Source organism: Ostrea edulis, chromosome 2 (genome assembly GCF_947568905.1).
Source record: "Ostrea edulis chromosome 2, xbOstEdul1.1, whole genome shotgun sequence".
Taxonomy (NCBI): Eukaryota; Metazoa; Mollusca; class Bivalvia; order Ostreida; family Ostreidae; genus Ostrea; species Ostrea edulis.
The window spans coordinates 48,300,101-48,320,929 of NC_079165.1; the positions used below are offsets into that span (position 1 = coordinate 48,300,101).

General features: G+C 35.0%; 1 protein-coding gene across 25 annotated transcripts in view; it reads left to right on the forward strand.

Annotated features, from left to right (window-relative positions):
* The first annotated feature begins 3,812 nt into the window (after positions 1–3,812).
* LOC130051763 (dixin-like) overlaps positions 3,813–20,829 on the forward strand; it is a 65,741-nt gene continuing 48,724 nt past the window's right edge. For 4 of the 25 annotated variants that reach the window (XM_056154368.1, XM_056154369.1, XM_056154370.1 and 1 more), the window contains exon 1: positions 17,681–20,177. In XM_056154368.1, the coding sequence (XP_056010343.1) occupies positions 20,076–20,177 (102 nt within the window). In that variant the 5' untranslated portion in view covers positions 17,681–20,075. Of the gene's footprint in view, positions 4,646–8,654; positions 8,945–17,680; positions 20,178–20,564; positions 20,810–20,829 lie in introns of those variants that run through there. The other 21 variants (XM_056154360.1, XM_056154362.1, XM_056154363.1 and 18 more) reach the window with 18 other exon arrangements.

A 20,829-nucleotide genomic window follows, 5' to 3' on the forward strand; every position in this document is an offset into this window, starting at 1 on the left:
TTCCGAAGTTTTAAAATTGGGCCCATGAAGAAACAATAGATTGTCTAGATTGAATGCTGGTTGTCGGAGGAAATAACAAGTAATTTCTTGGGAACATATAAATAAACACGACAAAAAACTCCTTATGTGTAGATCAGTTATGGATGTAGGCCTAAATTGTAAACATGTAGTATACTACATGTAAGCTTATATAGCGTTTTGAACAAAGAATTCTGTATAGATCTACACAATATTCATTAAAATATCTATAAAAATAATTTTCAATAACATAGTCTATTCTTTAATTTATTTCGCGCACCCTTTAATAGAGATGCATACGAATTTAATGCGCATTAGTTTACTTCGCATTAAATATTACCGCCGTGTGAACGCTATTTAATTCGAATTAATTTAATGCGAATTATTTTACTTCGCATCAAATTTGATGCGAAGTAAAATTTAATGCGCATCCGTGTGAACGAGGCATAAATGTACGGTCTTTGAATGATGAAACAGATCGTTCCCCATTTTATTTCACTGTTCACTGTTTACACTAGAGTGATCTCATATTGATCAAAATTATCCGAAAGCTCGGAAAATATAATTGATAACTCGCATATAATATGCAATAGATCTATGCAAGCAATTTACTCATATATTACACGGACGTGGAACTTTTATTTCTTAATTCTTTATAAATGTCCCTATATTTATTTATTTTATTTATTCACCAATCAAGGGCCCTCAGGGGGCATATACAAATTAACAATTAAACATTCTAACTACATGATACAATTTACACATGTGTACCATCTACATTGACATAGGTATTGAATTCTCATCACAATACTGATTGGAAATGTACTGTACAATAAGTGTGCTATAATGGGAAGTAAAGTAAAACAATATTACAAAATGTTGTCACAAACACAGAGGGTACCAAGGGACGGTGCCTGAGCCAAGTCTATCAGACTGGCAGTCTTGTAGCTTATTTATAGTATATACAAAAATAAATACATGATACCACAACATGTACACATGCATACCATATACAGATGTTATATATTCAAGACAGCTATATGACAATGACAAAATGTTCTATCGAAGACGTTAAAAAGGGGCATGGACACGATTTGTGCTGAAAATGTTCAAATTTTATTATTTGGTTTTTAATGTAAAACTAAAATTTGAAATTTTTCAGCTCAAATCGTGTCCATGATGTTAATCAGGTCGTAAAAACCCAAGACTTGGAATTGTTGGTGTTCAAAACATGTTAGATTCTCGTTGATTTAAATAAGAATTAAATTCCATATTTAAAAATACACGTAAATACATGTGTGTGAACTCCGCGACGCTTCACGTTGGCATACCTCAATGTTATATTTTCAAATATTAGGCCTATATTGATTTCTAATATTCACATCCTGCGTTCATTTCTGTCGGAATTCCCAGCCGTTAAAATAGACGTTCTATGTTATCAAATTGTTCTGTATTGTCTACAACTGCAGGTATCACACCGGTAATTGTCCAATCAAAATGAACTTAGTCAATTGTAGTTCCATATATTTAAAGAAATTTTTTTTTTCCTTGCGCGATTTTTCTCATTTCCTCTTCTTCTTTTCTCTTAATTTTTGTACCCCTGATTAGGAAATTTTGTGTAATTTGTAGAAATAATCAAGTGTATACAAAGGAACTATTTGCTGTTGGTAGCTGAGGCTACTTCCTGAGGTGCACTCCGGCTGTTTACACACATGTGAAAAACACGTGGATTTGAGGGTAGTCTTGTTTGCGGGTAATTTTTTTTCGAAAATGCCGCGTAGGGTGTTGTTTTTCTGGTGTTGGCAGACGAGATAGGTAACATAGAACGTGTCTGACTGCGTTATTCGGCATCAATTTTGTAAACTGATTTTTAATGATTTTTTCCCCTCTATAGTAATATATAGTGAAAATAATTACCGGTGTGATACCTGCAGTGCGCTCGCGAGGACCTGTCTATCCTTACAATTCGTAATGATATCAAAGGCAAGGGCATTGGAAATGTAAATTTTTATATCAATGGTTCATAAGTGGACTACTAAGACTGAAAGATCATTTCCGGTGAAACTGACAGCTCCTCTGGCACAATACAACGTGTAAAAACAGAATGTAAAAAGTATTAAACTTTATTATATACTTTCAATTTCATCTCTTCTTTTTTCTTTAAAGGTTTGCGGGCATATATCACACGATATATGCCCGGAAACATTCCGGCCCGCAAACATTACGTCACAATCAAATTTCTACGCCGTTAATTTTCCAATTTTTCGTGTTTTTCATCTTTTACTCAGTTAAACCGATACAGTTATTGTTAAAAATAAAATTATTGTTAGTTTCTAAATGAAATTGAAAGTATATAATGAAAAGGTTATAGACTTTGTATGGGAAATATGACGACCTCGTTTTTTGTCGCGAACGGACCTCGCAAGCTCGGTCCGTCTACGCGCCAAAAAACTCGGTCGTCATATTTTCCCATACAAAGTCTATAACCTATAAATATTGACTTCCCGCCAAAATTTTGGATTTTGGAGGTAAAATTTAAATCTTCAAACTGCCGCCTACCAATAGAAGTTTGGAGGAGGGGGTATTTGAGGGGGGGATGGGGATTTAAAGATCTTGTACCCTATATTTACCCCCCCTCCCCGACAAATAGCAGATAGCTTCCACTATATTTTAGAATGAGATCAAAATTATTCAAGAAGCTATGAAAATGCAATTATATACGTTTTAAACTCTATCAAAATATTTAAAATAATCAAAGGATTGAATGTATTCAAAACATTTTACATTCATGTGGGCTTTTGGAAGTTTGAAATGATAAAACAAATTATGCTATATTGATGCCAAATGAATTACTATATTTAATTCCACCCTAGTTTAGAACGGAAGCATGGTGTAAGGCTTGTACGAAATAGCTGGACGATAAACCCTGTACCATATCCAACGTGAACTAGCTAAATACGAAGTAGTCATTATTTTATTTTGTTTACCTTATCTACCTCTGCCCCCCACCCCCTCAATATGTACCCCATGCCACCACTGTATCTACTGCATGGCTGGGTTCATGTAATCTCCTACGGACGAAATATCTATAACAAAGAAAGACTATGGTCACTGTGATAAAATGGTTTTAAGATACATCATAAAATTACGTTATCACAATAATAACTGTTACATATAATATGTAACAAATTTCATATTGCTTGGGAGAAAGTAAGCGAGAATGCATGAATTTTCGACTGTTATAACAACATTAGGGAATGACATGTATAATTGATGCATTCGCCGCCACGACTTAGAGCTAGGGGATCCCATTAAAGTGTACTAGTAGTAATATCACGTAAATGAACGGGAAGGAAACCTTTGAAGTGGGACTGACAATAAAACTTCACCCTCCCCACAAACCTTCACCTGTCACCCGCTGTTCCCATTCCCAGACAACGGGAAGTCAAGTCTATTTCATGCTATTTAGATTCAATTTATTCTGGTCACATGTGTGAATTGATTACACGATTTTCGTAATCTGTGCACATCTGGTGTTGTGTTAATAACGACCAACGACTTAGTAGATGATATGGTGTGTTTATTTTTTCTTTAAAAAATTACTTAGCAAGTGAATAGAATTGTCCGTCTTAGGAAACGTTTTGAAAACAAAAAACGAAGAACGCGTGGTGCGATGAATTATTAACGATAAATTGATTAACAGGTTCCATTTGAAAAGCGGCATTCTCATTGGTGCATAGCAGCTTTGTGCAAGCCTTCAAAATCGACCGCTGAGGTCAATAGAAAATCATAATGAAGCGATCCACGACGATAGTTTTAGCGTGTGATTGAAAGTGTCAGGCTTTCATTTCATTTGTTTAAAAGAAATGGGAAATCGTAATATGCCCAGGGGATTACTCTTGTTTATGGCACCAGGTCACCGATTTTTGCCCGTTGGTCGAGTGACCAGTACATTCTGATTGTTTTATTGCTGTCTGTCGGTCAACGCACATGCATGTTTAAATAGTATATTTGTGTTTATACCTCGTGGTCGCTTTAAATCAAGCAGTTTATTATTGGAATGACTTCTTTTCAGTTATGTTGATAATTACATCAACGATGTTTGTGTATTTTACGGATTATTAGAATTGTCATGTTATGCCCGCTACTGGAGTTCATTAAGATTCAAGGGGGTTTACGTTCAGCAAAGTAGATTTGATCTGGAGAATTTAATGTGGTGGTCATTCAAGAGGAATTATTTTAATCACAGTAAAATATTGGATATCTCCAGCAGACAGCGATGTCCATCATGTCCCACAATGTGAAACATGGGGGATCATCCATCTACCCAAGTAATCCCGAAATTCGAAGAAACGATGGGGGTTTTAACAATATGAACCAGAGAGGTGCGAGATCTACAAACTCCAGTTTGGAATCTCGTCTTTCCCCACGTGTGAAAGTTGGTGTGGAATTATCGATTCTGAAATCCAGTTCCCCCATGGTGAGGGATAACAATAGTAGAGTCTCGGGTGCTCATTGTAGAGAGGGTTCCGAGCTGTCTAACGCTCCCGTGCTATCCACCCCTTCGTTGACGGATACGGAGTCTGATTCTAATGGAATGTGCAGCTCAAACTATGATCAAAAACAGGTGAGTAATTAGAATGCACGAGATCCAATGGCGGTGAGGAACTATTATCATTAAGTATATTCATGAATTTTATTAATAAAAGGACATAGTTCGTATGAATTCATGTCTCACGGTTGAGAATTGGTTCATAACAGAAGAATATATTATACGATTAGTATACAAGTTTACAAAGTATATGAGCTGTAGAGAAGAATTTGGCAGCAATGCCTAGGGGAAAATGCATGAATATTTTTTTTTCAATATGACTTAATACCTATATTAATTAATCAGATTACTGCTCGGTGTGTTAAATATGCCAGTATTGTTATGGGAAATCTTATTGCCTTTATTTCATGTACGTTATGTGATTGGAATTTATATTTAATTCGTTAAGTTTTATTTACAAGTACATGAAATGCACTGAATGTAACACAGGAGTAGGGCCTGGTGTATCTTGTTCCACGCTTTCGACATTCCAGTGGAATCCTGTACTCTATTCATCTGTTCACGCAATTTGAATAAAAAGAAAAGATTTTTTTGCGGTTATTAGACAAAAAGGGGATCACTGAAAGAAGATATGAAGTTCGTTTGTTTTCCAGAGAATTGGGGAAATTGAACGGTCCATTTAAAATAACAACACGGCCAATCAAAAAGCAAACTAAAAAACGTTGAACTAAGTACACAAGTGCGCTTCATTGTTTAAAATGTCCAGTCCATAAAAAGAAATTTTGTAAATATTTAAACAACGAGTCCCCCCAGGGAGAATTAACCCGTAGGTAAACACTACACTAAATATATTTCATTTTAATCAAACTTTATATGTTACCAATTCATTTATTTGGCCGGAGTGTGGTTCCTTCTGACTTTATCAACTTTTAATAGATAATCCATGCTGGATTGAAATAAACTATATTGATAGATAAATCTCGTGTAATGTGTGTGTGTGTGTGTGTGTGTGTGTGAAGGATTTGTAAGGTCATTGGGAATTCAGACATGAGAAATATCGCACCTGTTTATTTCTCTAAACAGTAAATTTCTAAACTACGTATAGCAATTTAATGCGCGTGTGTGTTGAAAGCAATGGGAAGAACCTATCGATCAATATTAATGGTTGCGTTGGGTTGCCACTAGACAAGATACTCTGCACCTGAAAGACTGAAATAGTGTCGGTAATTGTTAAACGACATGCACGCATTCCCTGTCGGAAATTCTCTACCTCCGAGCAGCAAATCCGATACAACGTGAATAGGACATCAAATCCAACTATAAAAAATTATCAGATGCTTTTATATTTTGCTACAGTATTTGGGAATCTTGATTCATATTTGAACGAGAAATTGTTTCATATTCACACTAGATGTATCGATTTTATCGCGCCTTAAGCTTTTATCAATAATTCAATAGAACTACCAATATTATGAGATCTTGAGAGTGAATATATTAAAACAATCAATGGCAAATGCAAAAAATGTACTCAAGATTAAGGTCTAAATAAACAATCATCCTCGCTAGCCAAGGATTTTCCGTTCACTCCGCCCCGGGGCGGACTGGACCGAAAACCTCTGGCTAACGAAGATGATATTTATAAATAATATAAACAGATACACCGTCGCGATATTTGTATCATATTGTATTGTGTAGAGCATATACCATATATCTTTCAAACAGTACGGGTGACACATGGGATAGAGGGGGGGGGGGGGTTAAGCCTTAAGAAATATTTTGAGGTTTACACCCTCTCTAGTCACGCACTAGCCCCTATACATTGTACACTGTACATAGGATGGAACTTTATACTAGGATTGTGCAAGGAGAAATGCAGCATTTTCCCGAACGTAGAAAGTGCATACATATTACAAATCAAGCAATTTTCGAGGGATTAAATTATGCCTATAATTTCGTTTAAAAGGTTTAGGTTGATGGGTCGTAAAAAATCGATAAATTAAGAGTGGCAACACAAAATACTTGCCCCATCACTTTTGAAAGTGTGTTGGGGAGGAGATTCGTGCCCCCTTAATAGATCCACCCTTTACATATTGATAATTACACCTATACATGTAAACAAGTGCAGGAGTTTTATTATATGGCTAATCTGAATGAAGAAACTGACATTAAGTTTTTTGAATGTTTATTGGAAGTTGGTATAACGTTTCTTGGATGCTTATGACTTTACAAAAGCGTGTGAATTTTGCACATGTGTTTTCGATCACCAATGACCACAAGGTTACGCTGACCGTACGGGATGTTATTGGAGGAGACAGATATAACGAGATTTCCAGATAATATATGAAATCTGAGAGAGGGAGGGGATTACTTACTACGAATGTCCGGCAAAATCCATTATGAAAGCGCCAGAATAGTATACACGATATACATGACAATCGTTTACATTAGCCATGCGCAAACTAAATATACATATGTATACATTGTAAAACACTTTAAATTTGAATTCTGTGGATAAAGAACAAGAACTATTTTTTAACCCTTTATTCCACCTGAAAAAAAAAAAAAAAAAATCATGTACATAAGTCGCAGTTTAGCAAACTAAACACTAGCTTTTCCGATTTATCTTCTCACAGTTTGCTTCAGAACAAAGTAGTCACGAAATTTGCTCGTGAAAAGGAAATACTATAAAAGGCGTAATGAGGTAAAATAATGGCGTTACATAATGCGAATATCAAAGACGTAATAAAAAAATGCGATTTACAAGCGAAATAATGTGAAGTTATAAGGCGTAATATAACGTTAATCAAAAGCATAACAATAACGCGAAATTAAGGCGAAATAACGTGAAAAAAAGGTGTAATAAAGTTGGGTTTAAAATAGCTGCAGAATGGTATAGCTCTCGGGGGTGGGGTGGAGTATGTTATGTCCCAATATTTTCCTAAGAGAGCTGCAGTTCTGTAGCGTAGATTGAACAATAGATATATATATAAATGAAGAGATCCATCAGGCTACCCCCCCCCCCCCCATCTGACCTGGCGTTGACCAAAATTCTGTAAACAAGAGCGCGTATACCTCGAAAATCCGACTCAAAGTGAGGACCCCCTGTCCTGACCACATGCACCTGAAGTGTGGATAGCGTGTATATATGTGTATATCACACGTGGTCCTCTAAAAAAAAAAATACAATAAGTTAAAACGACTTTTGAAGATGATCGGCGGGGGAATCACATATTTTGGACAAATTTCATATCTGGTGAACGTAATACATTCGAGCGTTTCCCAAATTTGTCTACTTCAGTATTGGCAAACACTTACCTTCCCCCACATGTATATAATCTAGTAGTTTATAATTACGTCACAGTAACTGGCTGCACAAACAAGTGTAGGCGTGTTATTTATTTATTCTTTTAGAAAAAGGGGCTTTAAGACGGCAAAACTTGAATAGCTGGAAAATTTATTTCGAATTCGTTTACAAAAAAAAAAAAAAAAAAAACAACCCTGAAGTGCTGTCATTTTTCATTACATGCGATACAAATTCGTATGCGCATGTACACAAGGTGTGTTCACCCGGGTTTAATGTAATCGGGTTTGGTCGAGAGTTGTATAAAATTCGGGAAGAAACTGTGTGCCGGCAGTAACTCAAAAGTTTGCTAAAAGATTAATTTCTGCCGCACATTTGTTTCCGACTGTGATATGCATCAAATAAACCTGATACTTGAATAAAAACCTATGAAAAGCACATGTATACAAAATCTCCTGATGATAGTTTGTATATATGTTTAAGAAATCTACTTTCAACTGTCAGACTTGAAATTCTAAGCACCTGCATAGGCTTATGCAACATGTTTTTTCTTCAAATAATGAATTTATTATATCAATGCACTTAAAAGTTTCACATTGATTAGTGCATTAAATTTACACATTAAAATGACATTTCATACATTTATCTAGTTCTATCAAATGCCTATTATATATGAAGACATATACTGGAACATCATTTTGTGCCAACTTTTTTCCTGACACGTGTAGAAATAATGACGACTCCCTACTTTCAGAATCACCCGGAAGTAGAATGAACCTCTCGTGTAATTTTGTTGATAATTTTTGCCACAACACATTTGATGCTATACATTTATTTGAAATGATATATAAATAAACATGCAAGGACTCTCTTTAAAGTTTATCTTAGATATGAAAATCAAAATAGTTTAAGATAGTTTTATTTGAGATTTATGGCAACCCGCCATTTTGAATAAAAAAATCAACAAACTTTTCATGCGTGCACATCAACATGGGAATGTCAACCTTCAGACTTTCACATAGACTGGTTACTCAGAACAGAAAGAATTGATAAGCGCAGATGAAATAATGGAGGTATGTGATGAAAAAGTTCCATGTGTATAGTTTACTTTACAGGAATTAGATCTACTCTAGTATTGGGAAAATCAGTCGAATACATAGTATAGTCAATAATGTCATGTCACGTCACTCATTATTTATTATCACGTTCAAGAAGCTTGACCCTGTTGATAATTGGTAGGTTTTCATTAAGATTTTATTATGTTAGAGTCTGTAAGAAACAAAATCCCATTTTTAGTACAGTATTTTATTTGGAAATGATAAACACTGAAAGCACACATACCGTAAGTGTAATTCATAATAATTATTATAAGTAGCCCCTGGTGGCATCTTAGTATAGCAGGGTTTACAATGTAATATAGCAGGACTGAGATCAAGATCTACACATACGTCAGTGCTACTTAAAAAGACCCACCTTAATGGCACTGATTAAATGAGACATTGTGACCTGTTTCAGGCATTTTGATAAACAGATCTGGTCTTCTGCTGTTGTTATTGTAGTGATGGTACATCGGCAAATTTTCATAATCGCCGATCAGTTGGAATTGATTGCTGCTTCCGATGCGATTTTACTGATTATAATTGGACGACATGGTTTTATTTTGAAGAGCATAATCTTACAAAGTATTGCATGTTTTTCCCCATTTATATAAAGTTATGTTTGTTTGACAAGAGTTCATTACAACCTAGTAAGTGCTTTATTATAATTGTATGAAATATTTCAAATGCAGCTTGCATCTTGTATGATCCTCTTCAATTTACATCAAATATCCATTAGCGTAGCAAGTTACAGCATAGCAAGAATTCCATTGTCATTGAAAACAAGTTTTATAACTTGCCTAAATGGTCTACTAAGTGCACTAGTGCACACTGCTAAGAGATTTAGTGATGCAGATCGTGAGTTCAACCCTGGACAGGAGCAGAAGTGGGTATCCTAATATAGTGAATTTTTTTGTGATTATATTAAATATTTCTTCACTTAGGGTAGTGATGAAACGATTGTCGCCGATGATCGATTGTCGGTCGTTCAGAGACCTACGATGCTGCTAATCGATTACAAAATAAAAGTCGCCGACATCGTTGACCAAACAAAATCCGGACATCACTTCAACTTTGTTCAAATTTTATTTTCTGTATGTCAAACCCGATCAAAAATAAGCAAACAAAATGGCGGGAGATATGAAGGACGGTAACAATAATGACATTCAACAGTCAAATAAAGGAGCCTATCTCTGATATCTGCGATACATTGAGATTATAGATAAATTCCATTACTTGATATATTGGAATTCTGATTTATTTACCAGTGAATAAATGAAACAAAGAAAAATTCAATTGTTGTTTCCATAAATTTAATTATTGTGTTACATCTAATTTGAGGGGAAAACACTTAAATGCCAATTCCGATTATAATTGATTATTAATCGATTACATGTGTCCGATTATTGCCGATAATCGATTGTGGTTTTTGGTCCGATTGCCCATCACTAACTTAGGGCAGTTATGTTAATTTGTTTAGTCTTTGTGCATATAGACATGTATAGATTGATAAAGATATGCACATTTTGGTTCTTTGTGCTAGTAGGCTTTGTAGAAACGAAAACGGGCTAATTTAAGAATGCATTCTTAAGAAGTATATATACATCCGATGATTGATTATGGAAAAAATAATTGATCATAGAAACCGGTTGCTTTCTTTCCTCAGCAATCAATGTTTTCTGATTATTGGTACAACACTAATCATTATCTATTGATCAGAAACAAAAGGGGAGGGGGGGGGGGTCATACCAAAAATAAGGGTCAAACAACAATTATATGTAAATAAAACAAAGCAATCCAAATTGGTTTATTGACAGTTACATGTATTGTAAAAAAGACTACTGACATTGAGTTTTTTTTTATGAGATTGAACAGAGATAATGTGCTTTTTCTAAATGAATTCCACCTCTTCAATACACGTACAGCAACATAATCGACATATTTTGATCTGTTGAATTAAACAGTCAATCAGAAATGTGTGCCTCCAAGGAATTTCTCTGTGTTGTAAGAATAATCACTTGCTGGGAAAACACTATTTCACAACTGGCAGTGTAGGTAGAGTGAGTGCTAGCTGCAATAATGTAGCCCTCTTTTTAGCTCACCTGAGTCGAAGGCTCAAGTGAGATTTTCTGATCAAAACTTTCCATTGTCTGTCGTTGTAGTAAACTTTTTACATTTTCATCTTCTTCTCCAGAACCACTGTGCCATTTAGTGCAGATTTAAGCTTGTTAAAATCATGACCCCCAGAGGTAGGATGGGGCCACAATAGGGGATCAAAATTTTACATACAAATATGTAGGGAAAATCTTCTCAAGAACAACTGGGCCAGGAAATTACAAATTCACATGAAAGCTTCCTGACATAGTGCCGATTCAAGTTTGTTTAAATCATGGGCCCTGGGGGTAGGATGGGGCCACAATAGGGGATCAAAGTTTTACATACATAATGTGCAATTATATAGGGAAAATCTTTAAAAATCTTCTGAAGTACCACTGGGCCAGAAAAGTTTACATATATATGAAAACTGTCTGACATAGTTCAGATTCAAGTTTGTTAAAATCATCCCCCTAGGGGCCCATGGGCCTCTTGTTTTTATTATGATGTTTTCGGGAGAGGGCTACAATTCCATAGGATCTTCGTAATGGTGCAAAATATTTTCATGAATAATCTGTAATAAACTCTGTGTATTTGTCTCCATTGTTGTTTACACCAGAAAGAGTACCAACATTTTGCTTAGCAGTCTATGCAAAATTGTTTGGACCACACAGGACATTCAGTCCTGTGTAATCAATGAACACACTGGACCGAACCAAATTTTGTCAGACCGAAAAACCTAATGTTAAAAAGTGAAACACGTGAAAATGCAATCTGATTAAAATCAGATCCTAGAATACGCTCACAATCGCTACAATCCCATAGGGGATCATATCCGCATGACCTTTCGCTTGGAATATTCATGAGAACTATAAGCCAGTCAGATTGCGCCATACAGACAATGATGGCTATTTAGGCGGTTCCTGGCAATTCGTAAACAAATTGATGTAATCTCTCTCTCACAAAGTTTATTCCACACTGTAAAATTGTACATTCTCGCATAACGAATTTTAAACTTTCGCAATAATGCCTAATCTATTCCGTTCATACAAACAACAAAACGTACGATATGAAATACACCCAAATTAGATTAATTGTGAATTCCGATTTATGTATGAATAGGGATGGTACGATTTGAATAGTTTTCAAGATGGTTTACTTAAATAACGCGAGGAATATAACGCCAGTCGACGTAAACGGTGCATTGTGACGTCGCATCTAGCTGTGATATGTTTTCTTTCAAACCAAACAATCGCAGACATTTTCCTTGAATTGTGAACTCCATCGGGATTTTTTAGCGTTTGAATGAAAGAAAACCCACAGAGAATACAGACGTTGTTTAAATCGCATGTTTTGTGTGCAGTCGTCTGTCAAACGCGCAGCCATTTTTATCGCATCTCTAACGTAAATAATGACGCAAAGGTTCATGGGAGAAAAATTATCGTTGGTATAAATCAACAGGGTCAATTTGATTGGCTTAGCGAAAGGTCATGCGGACGTGACCCTATATGGGGTTACATCAGATCCTAGTGTAGCGATTTAAGTGAGCGGATCTCAGGATCTGGTTTTAATCAGATTGGTGAAAATGCAAAACCAAGGAAATCTTATTTATTATACTAGTAATACTATACCAGGGATCCCTCTCGTATAATACTTTAGACAGTCCATGCGGTTTTAATCACATTCATTTACATATTTGGATTTGTGTTCTATTTTTTACTTTTAACAAACATTTAAATGACTCCGCATCAAAATAGTAAAGCTCAAAACCGGACACTCAGATATCGGACATTCTGGTCCGGTGTAAAAAATGATGCATCGGACCTGAGGCACTGCACATCGGTCAGGTTCGACGGTCCGATGTCTTTCGCATAGACTGGCTTAGGCGTATCTAATAAAGGTGTTTTTCATTAGATATCATGTACAACATGCAAAATTCTTCGTCTGCTCCACCATGCTTGTTATCGCAAGATCTCATAGGTGGATTTTCTAATGAATTTCTAATAAGCACAAAAATGTAGTTACTTGAGCCATTCCAACAAAGAAAGAAAAATCATATGGTGGCAAAAAATATTTACACTTTGCTGTTCATTATTTAACTTGATATCAGATTAAAACCTTTTCAATGCCAATGAAATCACTGTCTCCTTTTTTACTTGTCCATTGATGTAAACACTACCTTATATGGGAATATATGAGCCGTTCCATGCAAAAAAAACCCTTATGTGAATTTTTTTCCAAAATTATTTTTTTATGTCAAATGAATGTATACACCATGGACATCATTCCCTAAAAATATTAAAGATATATTCAGTGTCGTTAATATTTTACAGGTAATCAAAGACAATAACTATATTTGAGCAATGATGTCGTTTTATTGCTTTGATGTCGTTTTATTGCTTTTACGTTAAGTCACTTTTGAGAAGCAGGGTGGGCGTTGTACCCCCAGGGTTTGTCTTTACAAAGGTTTAGCTAAATATAGTACTACCTTCAGACTGACCTGATGACTAGGGCATTTTTTAAATTTATTGTTTGTTTGGTTATGGATATATGTGGTTAAATTATTCATATTTCATTCGAGACCATTTGGCTGAAATTACGCATCGGATGATATACATGAGTACAACTACGTATATGTAAAATCTCAAGATGTTTAAGTAGTATTCATGTGTATCCAGTGGCAGGTTTAAGGCCCCCCCCCCCCCCCCCCTAAAATTTTCAAATCTAAGGTAAATCGTGGTCTCTTGTTTAGAAAAATGTACTAAACGATAAAAGAAGCGATAATTCCTTCCACTCCCGGAGAATTAAATAACAAAATCTTTTAATTTCTTGAATTACTTTATTAAGTGAACTTGACCTCCCCCCTCCTCCTCCCCCCCCCCCCCCCAAAAAAAAAAACCCCCATTAAAATGTGCTTCATTTTATTAATTTTACCTTATTAAAATGATAGAAAATAGTACACATGACTTAATATGAGACATATTTCAAACCCTATAAAATCCAGGAGCTTCTGGGGGCTTTGCCCCCTAGGTCCCCACAAGGGCTTGCCCTGGACCCACTGGGGGCCTCAATGCGGCCCCCAGCCTCATAAAGTTGCGCCCCCCGTAATCGCAATTCCTGGATCTACTAGTGCATGTATCTTTAAAAATATTCATATGAAAATTGTATGCTTCACAAAATGAAATCATAATGAAACCTAGGCACATGATCTCACCTCTGGTACATGTATATCCAGGGGTCCGTGTTTGTCCAACTCTCTATTTTGTATTGCTTATAGGAGTTGAAAGATTGATCACTGTTCGTTATCTTCACCTTTCACTTCGACATTGATCAAGATAATGTTTCCAGTCTATTCATATCTCGATACATATCTCTGAATATCATATGATTTGATTGTCCATGTTTTGACTTAAAAAAATATCATGAGATTGACGCCTTATTTTAAAAAAAACTAAATTCAAATAGTTGGGAATGGGGTTCGGAAGGGGGTAAGGAGTCTCGCAGGTGTTGTTGTCCGACATAAAAAATAGATTACCCTTAAAAAGTGCACACTGTACTTGGAACTTTCTGCTATTGGTGCTTGAAACAAAAGAAACATGTTATAATTTACAGTGTTGTGTTCAACATTTATCATATTTTCATTTATAGGACGCGGTAGGTCAATGGTAGAGCAAGCTGCCCCCCTCCTCTTTGGACTGTTATTTTGTAATGCAAATTTAAGATATATTGGGTGACTGTCCTCCCCACCCCCAACTGTTATTAGCAATAATAGTGAATGGGAATAATGTAAGCTTAAGAGTTATGAATGAGAATTATTTAGCAAAGTACTGAGCAGTAATAGTAAAAGACCCTCTCCACAATTTAAGAAAATGAAGCAAGCGAAAACATTGTAAGTACTCATGGTAGAAGACCCTAATCTACCCCACACCGTTACGATTTAAGAAGTCTTGGATGTCTAATCAACCCTGTCACCCCTCCTCTGATTATAAAAAAAGTCGGGGAAAATACGATAAAATAAAAAATAAAGTAAATATTAAAAAAAAGTTCATATTTTAAAAAAAAATGTTATCTAGTACTCAACACTATTAACATAAATAAATCTTTTAATCAATACAGCTTGAACTAAATCTTAAAAGTTTAGGAATTTATTCATTTATGAATTGATTAATTAACTTGCATTTTGGCTAAGGAATATTTATATCATCATGAATATTTGTTTTCTTTTTTCAAAATGAATCCGTATAAAAAAAAAACAACAACAACAAAATCCCAATAAAACAAACACATATTGTTCCGTAAGATATGTTAAGACAAAACTATAGCAACTCCATTTTTAAAAGCTATATTTTAAATAGGCCCGATCGGATTAACATTCTAAATTGACTTTACGTTTCATAATTTAATACTCCGCATTGCGCGCCATACAATTTACAAGTACCATCATTTTGCTTCAATCGCGGAGCAAACTTATCGTTGCTTCAATTGCGGAGCAAATTTATTGGTGCTTTTGTTGATAGGTCTGCATTTGTTTTACTCTGCATACAGTAGTGGGTGAACGCGTCATTTATTGAAATGCACCCATAATTTTACTTTCGGTACGTATGCCGACAAAAAAATGACACCAGGCCTAAGCATTGTTCGCCCGTCAATTAAGAAAGCATACTTGTAACACTTTGCATTGGAAATGAATATCGCACTTAGTGCTTTATTCCAGTATATATAATTTAGATTTTAAATTCCACAAATTCGTTTACAAGCAAAGACAAGCACAACGTTATGATGATGCGCTACTTTAATATTGTATGGCAGCCGATATCGCGGAAATTGATTAACTGCGATACATACACAAAATATTAGTTTTCTGAAATTTCTCAGTGCATGAACGCCTATTTACAGGTACATGTGTATTTGAATAAAACCATTTCCACAAAGGTTGGAAAGGTGAATTTTCAGTACCTTAAATTGCATTGATCACTTTGATTTTTAAAAATATACACCGATCACGGTCCCCGCATGTGGTACTGTACACGGTGTACCTACCACAAATTTTCAAATGAAACAACAAAACATAGTTCATGTCATTCTTTCATTTTTATTTTTACTGGCCTACTTCACATTCAGGATAATATGATTTCCATGAGCATCACTACTTTGATTTGAATATGAATTCATACGCCTCTAATATCTTTACCAATTGTAATGATACCCTTTTCCCTATGAAGCTGATGCAGATTTGAACAATGTGCATATTATGTAGTACTTCTATTTTTAGGGCTGGGAATTCTGACGAAATTGAAAATAGAATGTAAATATAATTTAAAATGATAACTTTCATTTTTATACGCCTGTCAAAGGTGAAATATATTATGTTATGGCTGTTTTTTTGTCCAACTGTCTGTCCAGACCTTGTAGGCAACATAGAAATAGCAGTGTCCATCCATCACACTTAACTTTGTGGAAGCAACTCCTCGGAAACCGCTTGATGGATTTTGTTCAAATTTTGTAGGATTGTTACAGTCACCATATTTAGTTGATCAAATTCTGTCGCCATTTTGATTTGACAAATTTTACAGGAGTTATGGGACAGTTGACTTTGTATATGCTACACTATAGGAACACTTTGTGGATGCAACTCCTCAGAAACTGCTCTGACAACAGATTTTGTTAAAATTTTGTAGAATTGTTAGTCACCATATGTAGTCGATCATATTGCACCGCCAATTTGATTCAACAAATTTTTCAGGAGTTATGGGACACTTGAATTTGTACATGCTACACTATAGGAACACTTTGTGGGCGCAACTCCTTAGAATCCACTCAACACATTTTGTTCAAACTGTAGTCGATCATATTGCACCACCATTTTGATTCAACGAATATTACAGGAGTTATGGGACACTTGAATTTGTACATGCTACACTATAGGAACACTTTGTTGAATTTGTACATGCTACACTATAGGAACACTTTGTTGAATTTGTACATGCTACACTATAGGAACACTTTGTTGAATTTGTACATGCTACACTATAGGAACACTTTGTTGAATTTGTACATGCTACACTATAGGAACACTTTGTTGAATTTGTACATGCTACACTATAGGAACACTTTGTTGAATTTGTACATGCTACACTATAGGAACACTTTGTTGAATTTGTACATGCTACACTATAGGAACACTTTGTTGAATTTGTACATGCTACACTATAGGAACACTTTGTTGAATTTGTACATGCTACACTATAGGAACACTTTGTGGATGCAACTCCTGGGACACCACTGTATGGATGCTGATTTTGTTCAAATTTTGCAGTATTGTTAGTCACAATATGTAGTTGATCATATTACACTTTGATATTGATTCTACAAATGTTAAAGGAGTTATGGAACTTTTGTGCTTCAACTTTTTTTGCGGCGGTGGGGGACATATGGCTATGCGTAGCAATTTTGTTGCTCAAGATTTGTAATATCAAAATAGGAATAACCCTATTGATTTGGGGTCCAAAGGTCAAGGTCACTAAGTGACTTGATAGAAAAAGCTTGTAGACACTTTGAGGCTGCATTCTTTGCTTGATTCACATAGCTCTGTTATCAAGAGAGGAAGTAGGGCTGCAGGGATTTTTTAACCTTTGATTTAAAAGGCCAGGGTCATTCACTTTTGGAAAAACATTGACATTTAATTGAAATTGAGAAAACACTTATACTTTAATAAAAAGAAAACCTAATTGATTTATCTACCAATTTAAGCAGACTTCCTGATGGAAATGTTGAAGTAAAGCCATGACCCAGGCATCGTCTTAGTAAGATTTTACCACAGGAAATTCATGTCAGTCTCCAGTATAAGTGGTGGCTGAAGATGACAATTTTTTCCTCATATGAATCATCAGAACTTAAATTATCAACATTTTGAATTCTTCGGTTTTCTTTATTCTCTGAAATTGAAGTAAAACCCTTGGAATTTGGTCATCTGCTTACATGTCAGGTTGGTCAGGGGACATTGATTCCTCACTTGAAGATCTAAAAATATAAGCTTCTTGCTTTTACTAACCTCTAATCTAACTTTAGGACGATGGTAGTTTTAGATATGTGGCATATTTCTGTCACATTTACAGATTTATTGAATACCAATCTCGACCTTCATTTTAATAAAGTTACAAACATAGATAAACTAGGTGTCTCTCCTTTCCAAAAGGGGTACATATCGTTTTAGTGTGAATTTTTCTTCTTCTTCCGGTTCTCGTACAAAGTTTGTCTGGGCCATAACTTTTTTGTCTTTTGACATGGGCCTTTCATATTTGTATGTAGGTATACCATGATAAGAAAGTGTGTTGCATACCATTTTTGATGACCTTTGACCTTGACCTTTTATGTAAAAGGTCATTAGAATTTTTGGGATATTTTATATTTGTCCATTACATACATTGGTATGTGGGTATACCACGATAAGACAGTGTGTCACGTGTCATTTTTGATGACCTTTGACCTAGCTTTCATGTGATGGTCGATAATAGAATGATTTTGGTATTTTTATTTTTATTTTTTTGTCTTTTGACATAGGCCTCTGATATTTAGTATGCGGGTATACCATGATAAGACTGTTTCATGTGTCATTTTTGATTACCTTTGACTTTGACCTATTATATAAAGGTCAAATAATAAAACCTGTGGGCTAGGCCTTTAATATTTGGTATGTGGGTATACCATGATAAGACAGTGTATTGTGTGTCATTTTTGCTTACTTTTGACCTTGACCTTTTATGTAAAGGTCAAATAATAGAATTTCTTGAGCTAGGCCTTTGATACATGTATTTAGTATGTTGGTGTACAATGATAAGACAGTGGGTAGTGTGTCATTTTTTGTTGACCTTAACCTTTTATGTAAAAGTCAAATAATATACCTTATGGAGCAATTTTTTTGTCCGGACCCTTACTTTTTTTGTCTTTTGACTTAGGTCTTTGATACTTGATATGTTGATAAGTTTAATTTTCTTGTTTGAAATACATATTAAGCAAATGTTACGTAACATAAGTCTTAATTTTGCACTTTACTAGAATAATTTTGTCTGTCCATCAATTTGTCTGAGTGCTTCTAGCTCCTGCAAATGAAGTTTATCATGCTGTCTGCATGTCGATTGACATTTGTATCCTTAAAATATCTCTTTTTATTTAAACTTTCTCTGCCTCTTTTCTGTCCAACTACTCATAACATGTGTTTCATAGAACATACACCCTAGTTTTGGCATAAAAAGGAAATTGGTATGTGGTAAACTTATTAACTAGAAGAGACATCATTCTGAACCACAACTGAAATGGCTCAAGAGAGCACTTAATGGGGCAAATATGGTAGTGTTTATTATTAGGATCAGTTCCATAAAGTGTAGGTTAGGAATAGTAGGTCTTCCGTATTTCACACATCCTTAAGTGGAGGGTTATCACTTGCAGTGTACTACAGAACAATGTCATACTATTGAGTTAATGTGTTGGTATGAGCTTTATGACATGAGGTCTATGTAGAGTTAAGATGTACTAAATTGGATTAGAAACTTGCTTAGGACATGGATACTCACCTGGTAATGAATGTGCAGTATTGTATTGTTTTGTAATAGGTTTTTAAAAAAATATAATGATGGCATGTTTTGTAAATTGTATTGTATTATACCTAAATTGAATAGTTTAAAACAAATGTTGTCAGGCTGAAACTACAGGCTTTAACGTATCATGATGTGCATGCTGAGCACAAGAGTGTAACAGCTGATTAATGATGTATCTAGTTATCAACTGACAAGTTATTAAGAATGATATACCTTTTGTCCAATGTATCCCGTGAATATGACAATGACCATGCAATCACATAGAAATGTGCAAGATGTGTGATCAGAAATCCTGTTCAGTAATGTTGAGGTCACCATGTCAAAACAGATTTTGAATTGGACTGCCTTGGTATATAAAGGTCGTTTCAAGTGATTCCTAATAGTGAAACAAATACAGTGGTTTCTTGTGGGTTTTATGCATGCGTTGTCCTGGCATTGACGACAGCATGCTGTTGTCTTTTTCTCGAGATGTTCCTTCCTGGAAGGAAATAGCTGGATGGGAGGAAATCATTGTTTTGTTGGTAATACTGCATTTTTAACAATACACTTCTTTGCTAGTGTTGTTCTAGGTTTGACTTAGAAATTTACTTTATAAAAGATTTTAAAATATGTTATCAGACATGCATTAAAATTCCAAAACAATTGCAAGTTTACATTCATGATTTTAGTGTGTAAGTTTTAAAAGTCAACAAAAGATTCTAAAGCATATGTGTGATGTTAGAGATGTGATAAGTAAATTCAGCTTAATATTGCCTTTCTTAAATATTTACGTTATTTTCCAAAAGTATGTTGGCTCAAGAGCAGACAAATTTATGGTACATTCATTGCACTGAATACTAAATAGCTGGTTCATGTACATTAAGGGAAATTGCATACCTTTTAAATTCAATTCAGTGAAATCTAAGGATAGACAAGAAATCTGATGTCGAAGTGACAATTTGGGTTTCATTTTCAAAAGATTTCATGAGGAGTGGTGATATAGGACTAGTGACATTTAAATTCAATTTTCGACAGAAACCTTTAACGTGCCAGATTTGTGACTTTATGGGATGTTAAAGTATCATTATTTAGTAAGTCAGGAATTCTGCTCGCCCAATGTCATGTAGATGTTTTGATCAAATTGATGGAAACAGACGTTGCACAATTCATGTATGTACGTGTATACCTGGTTTT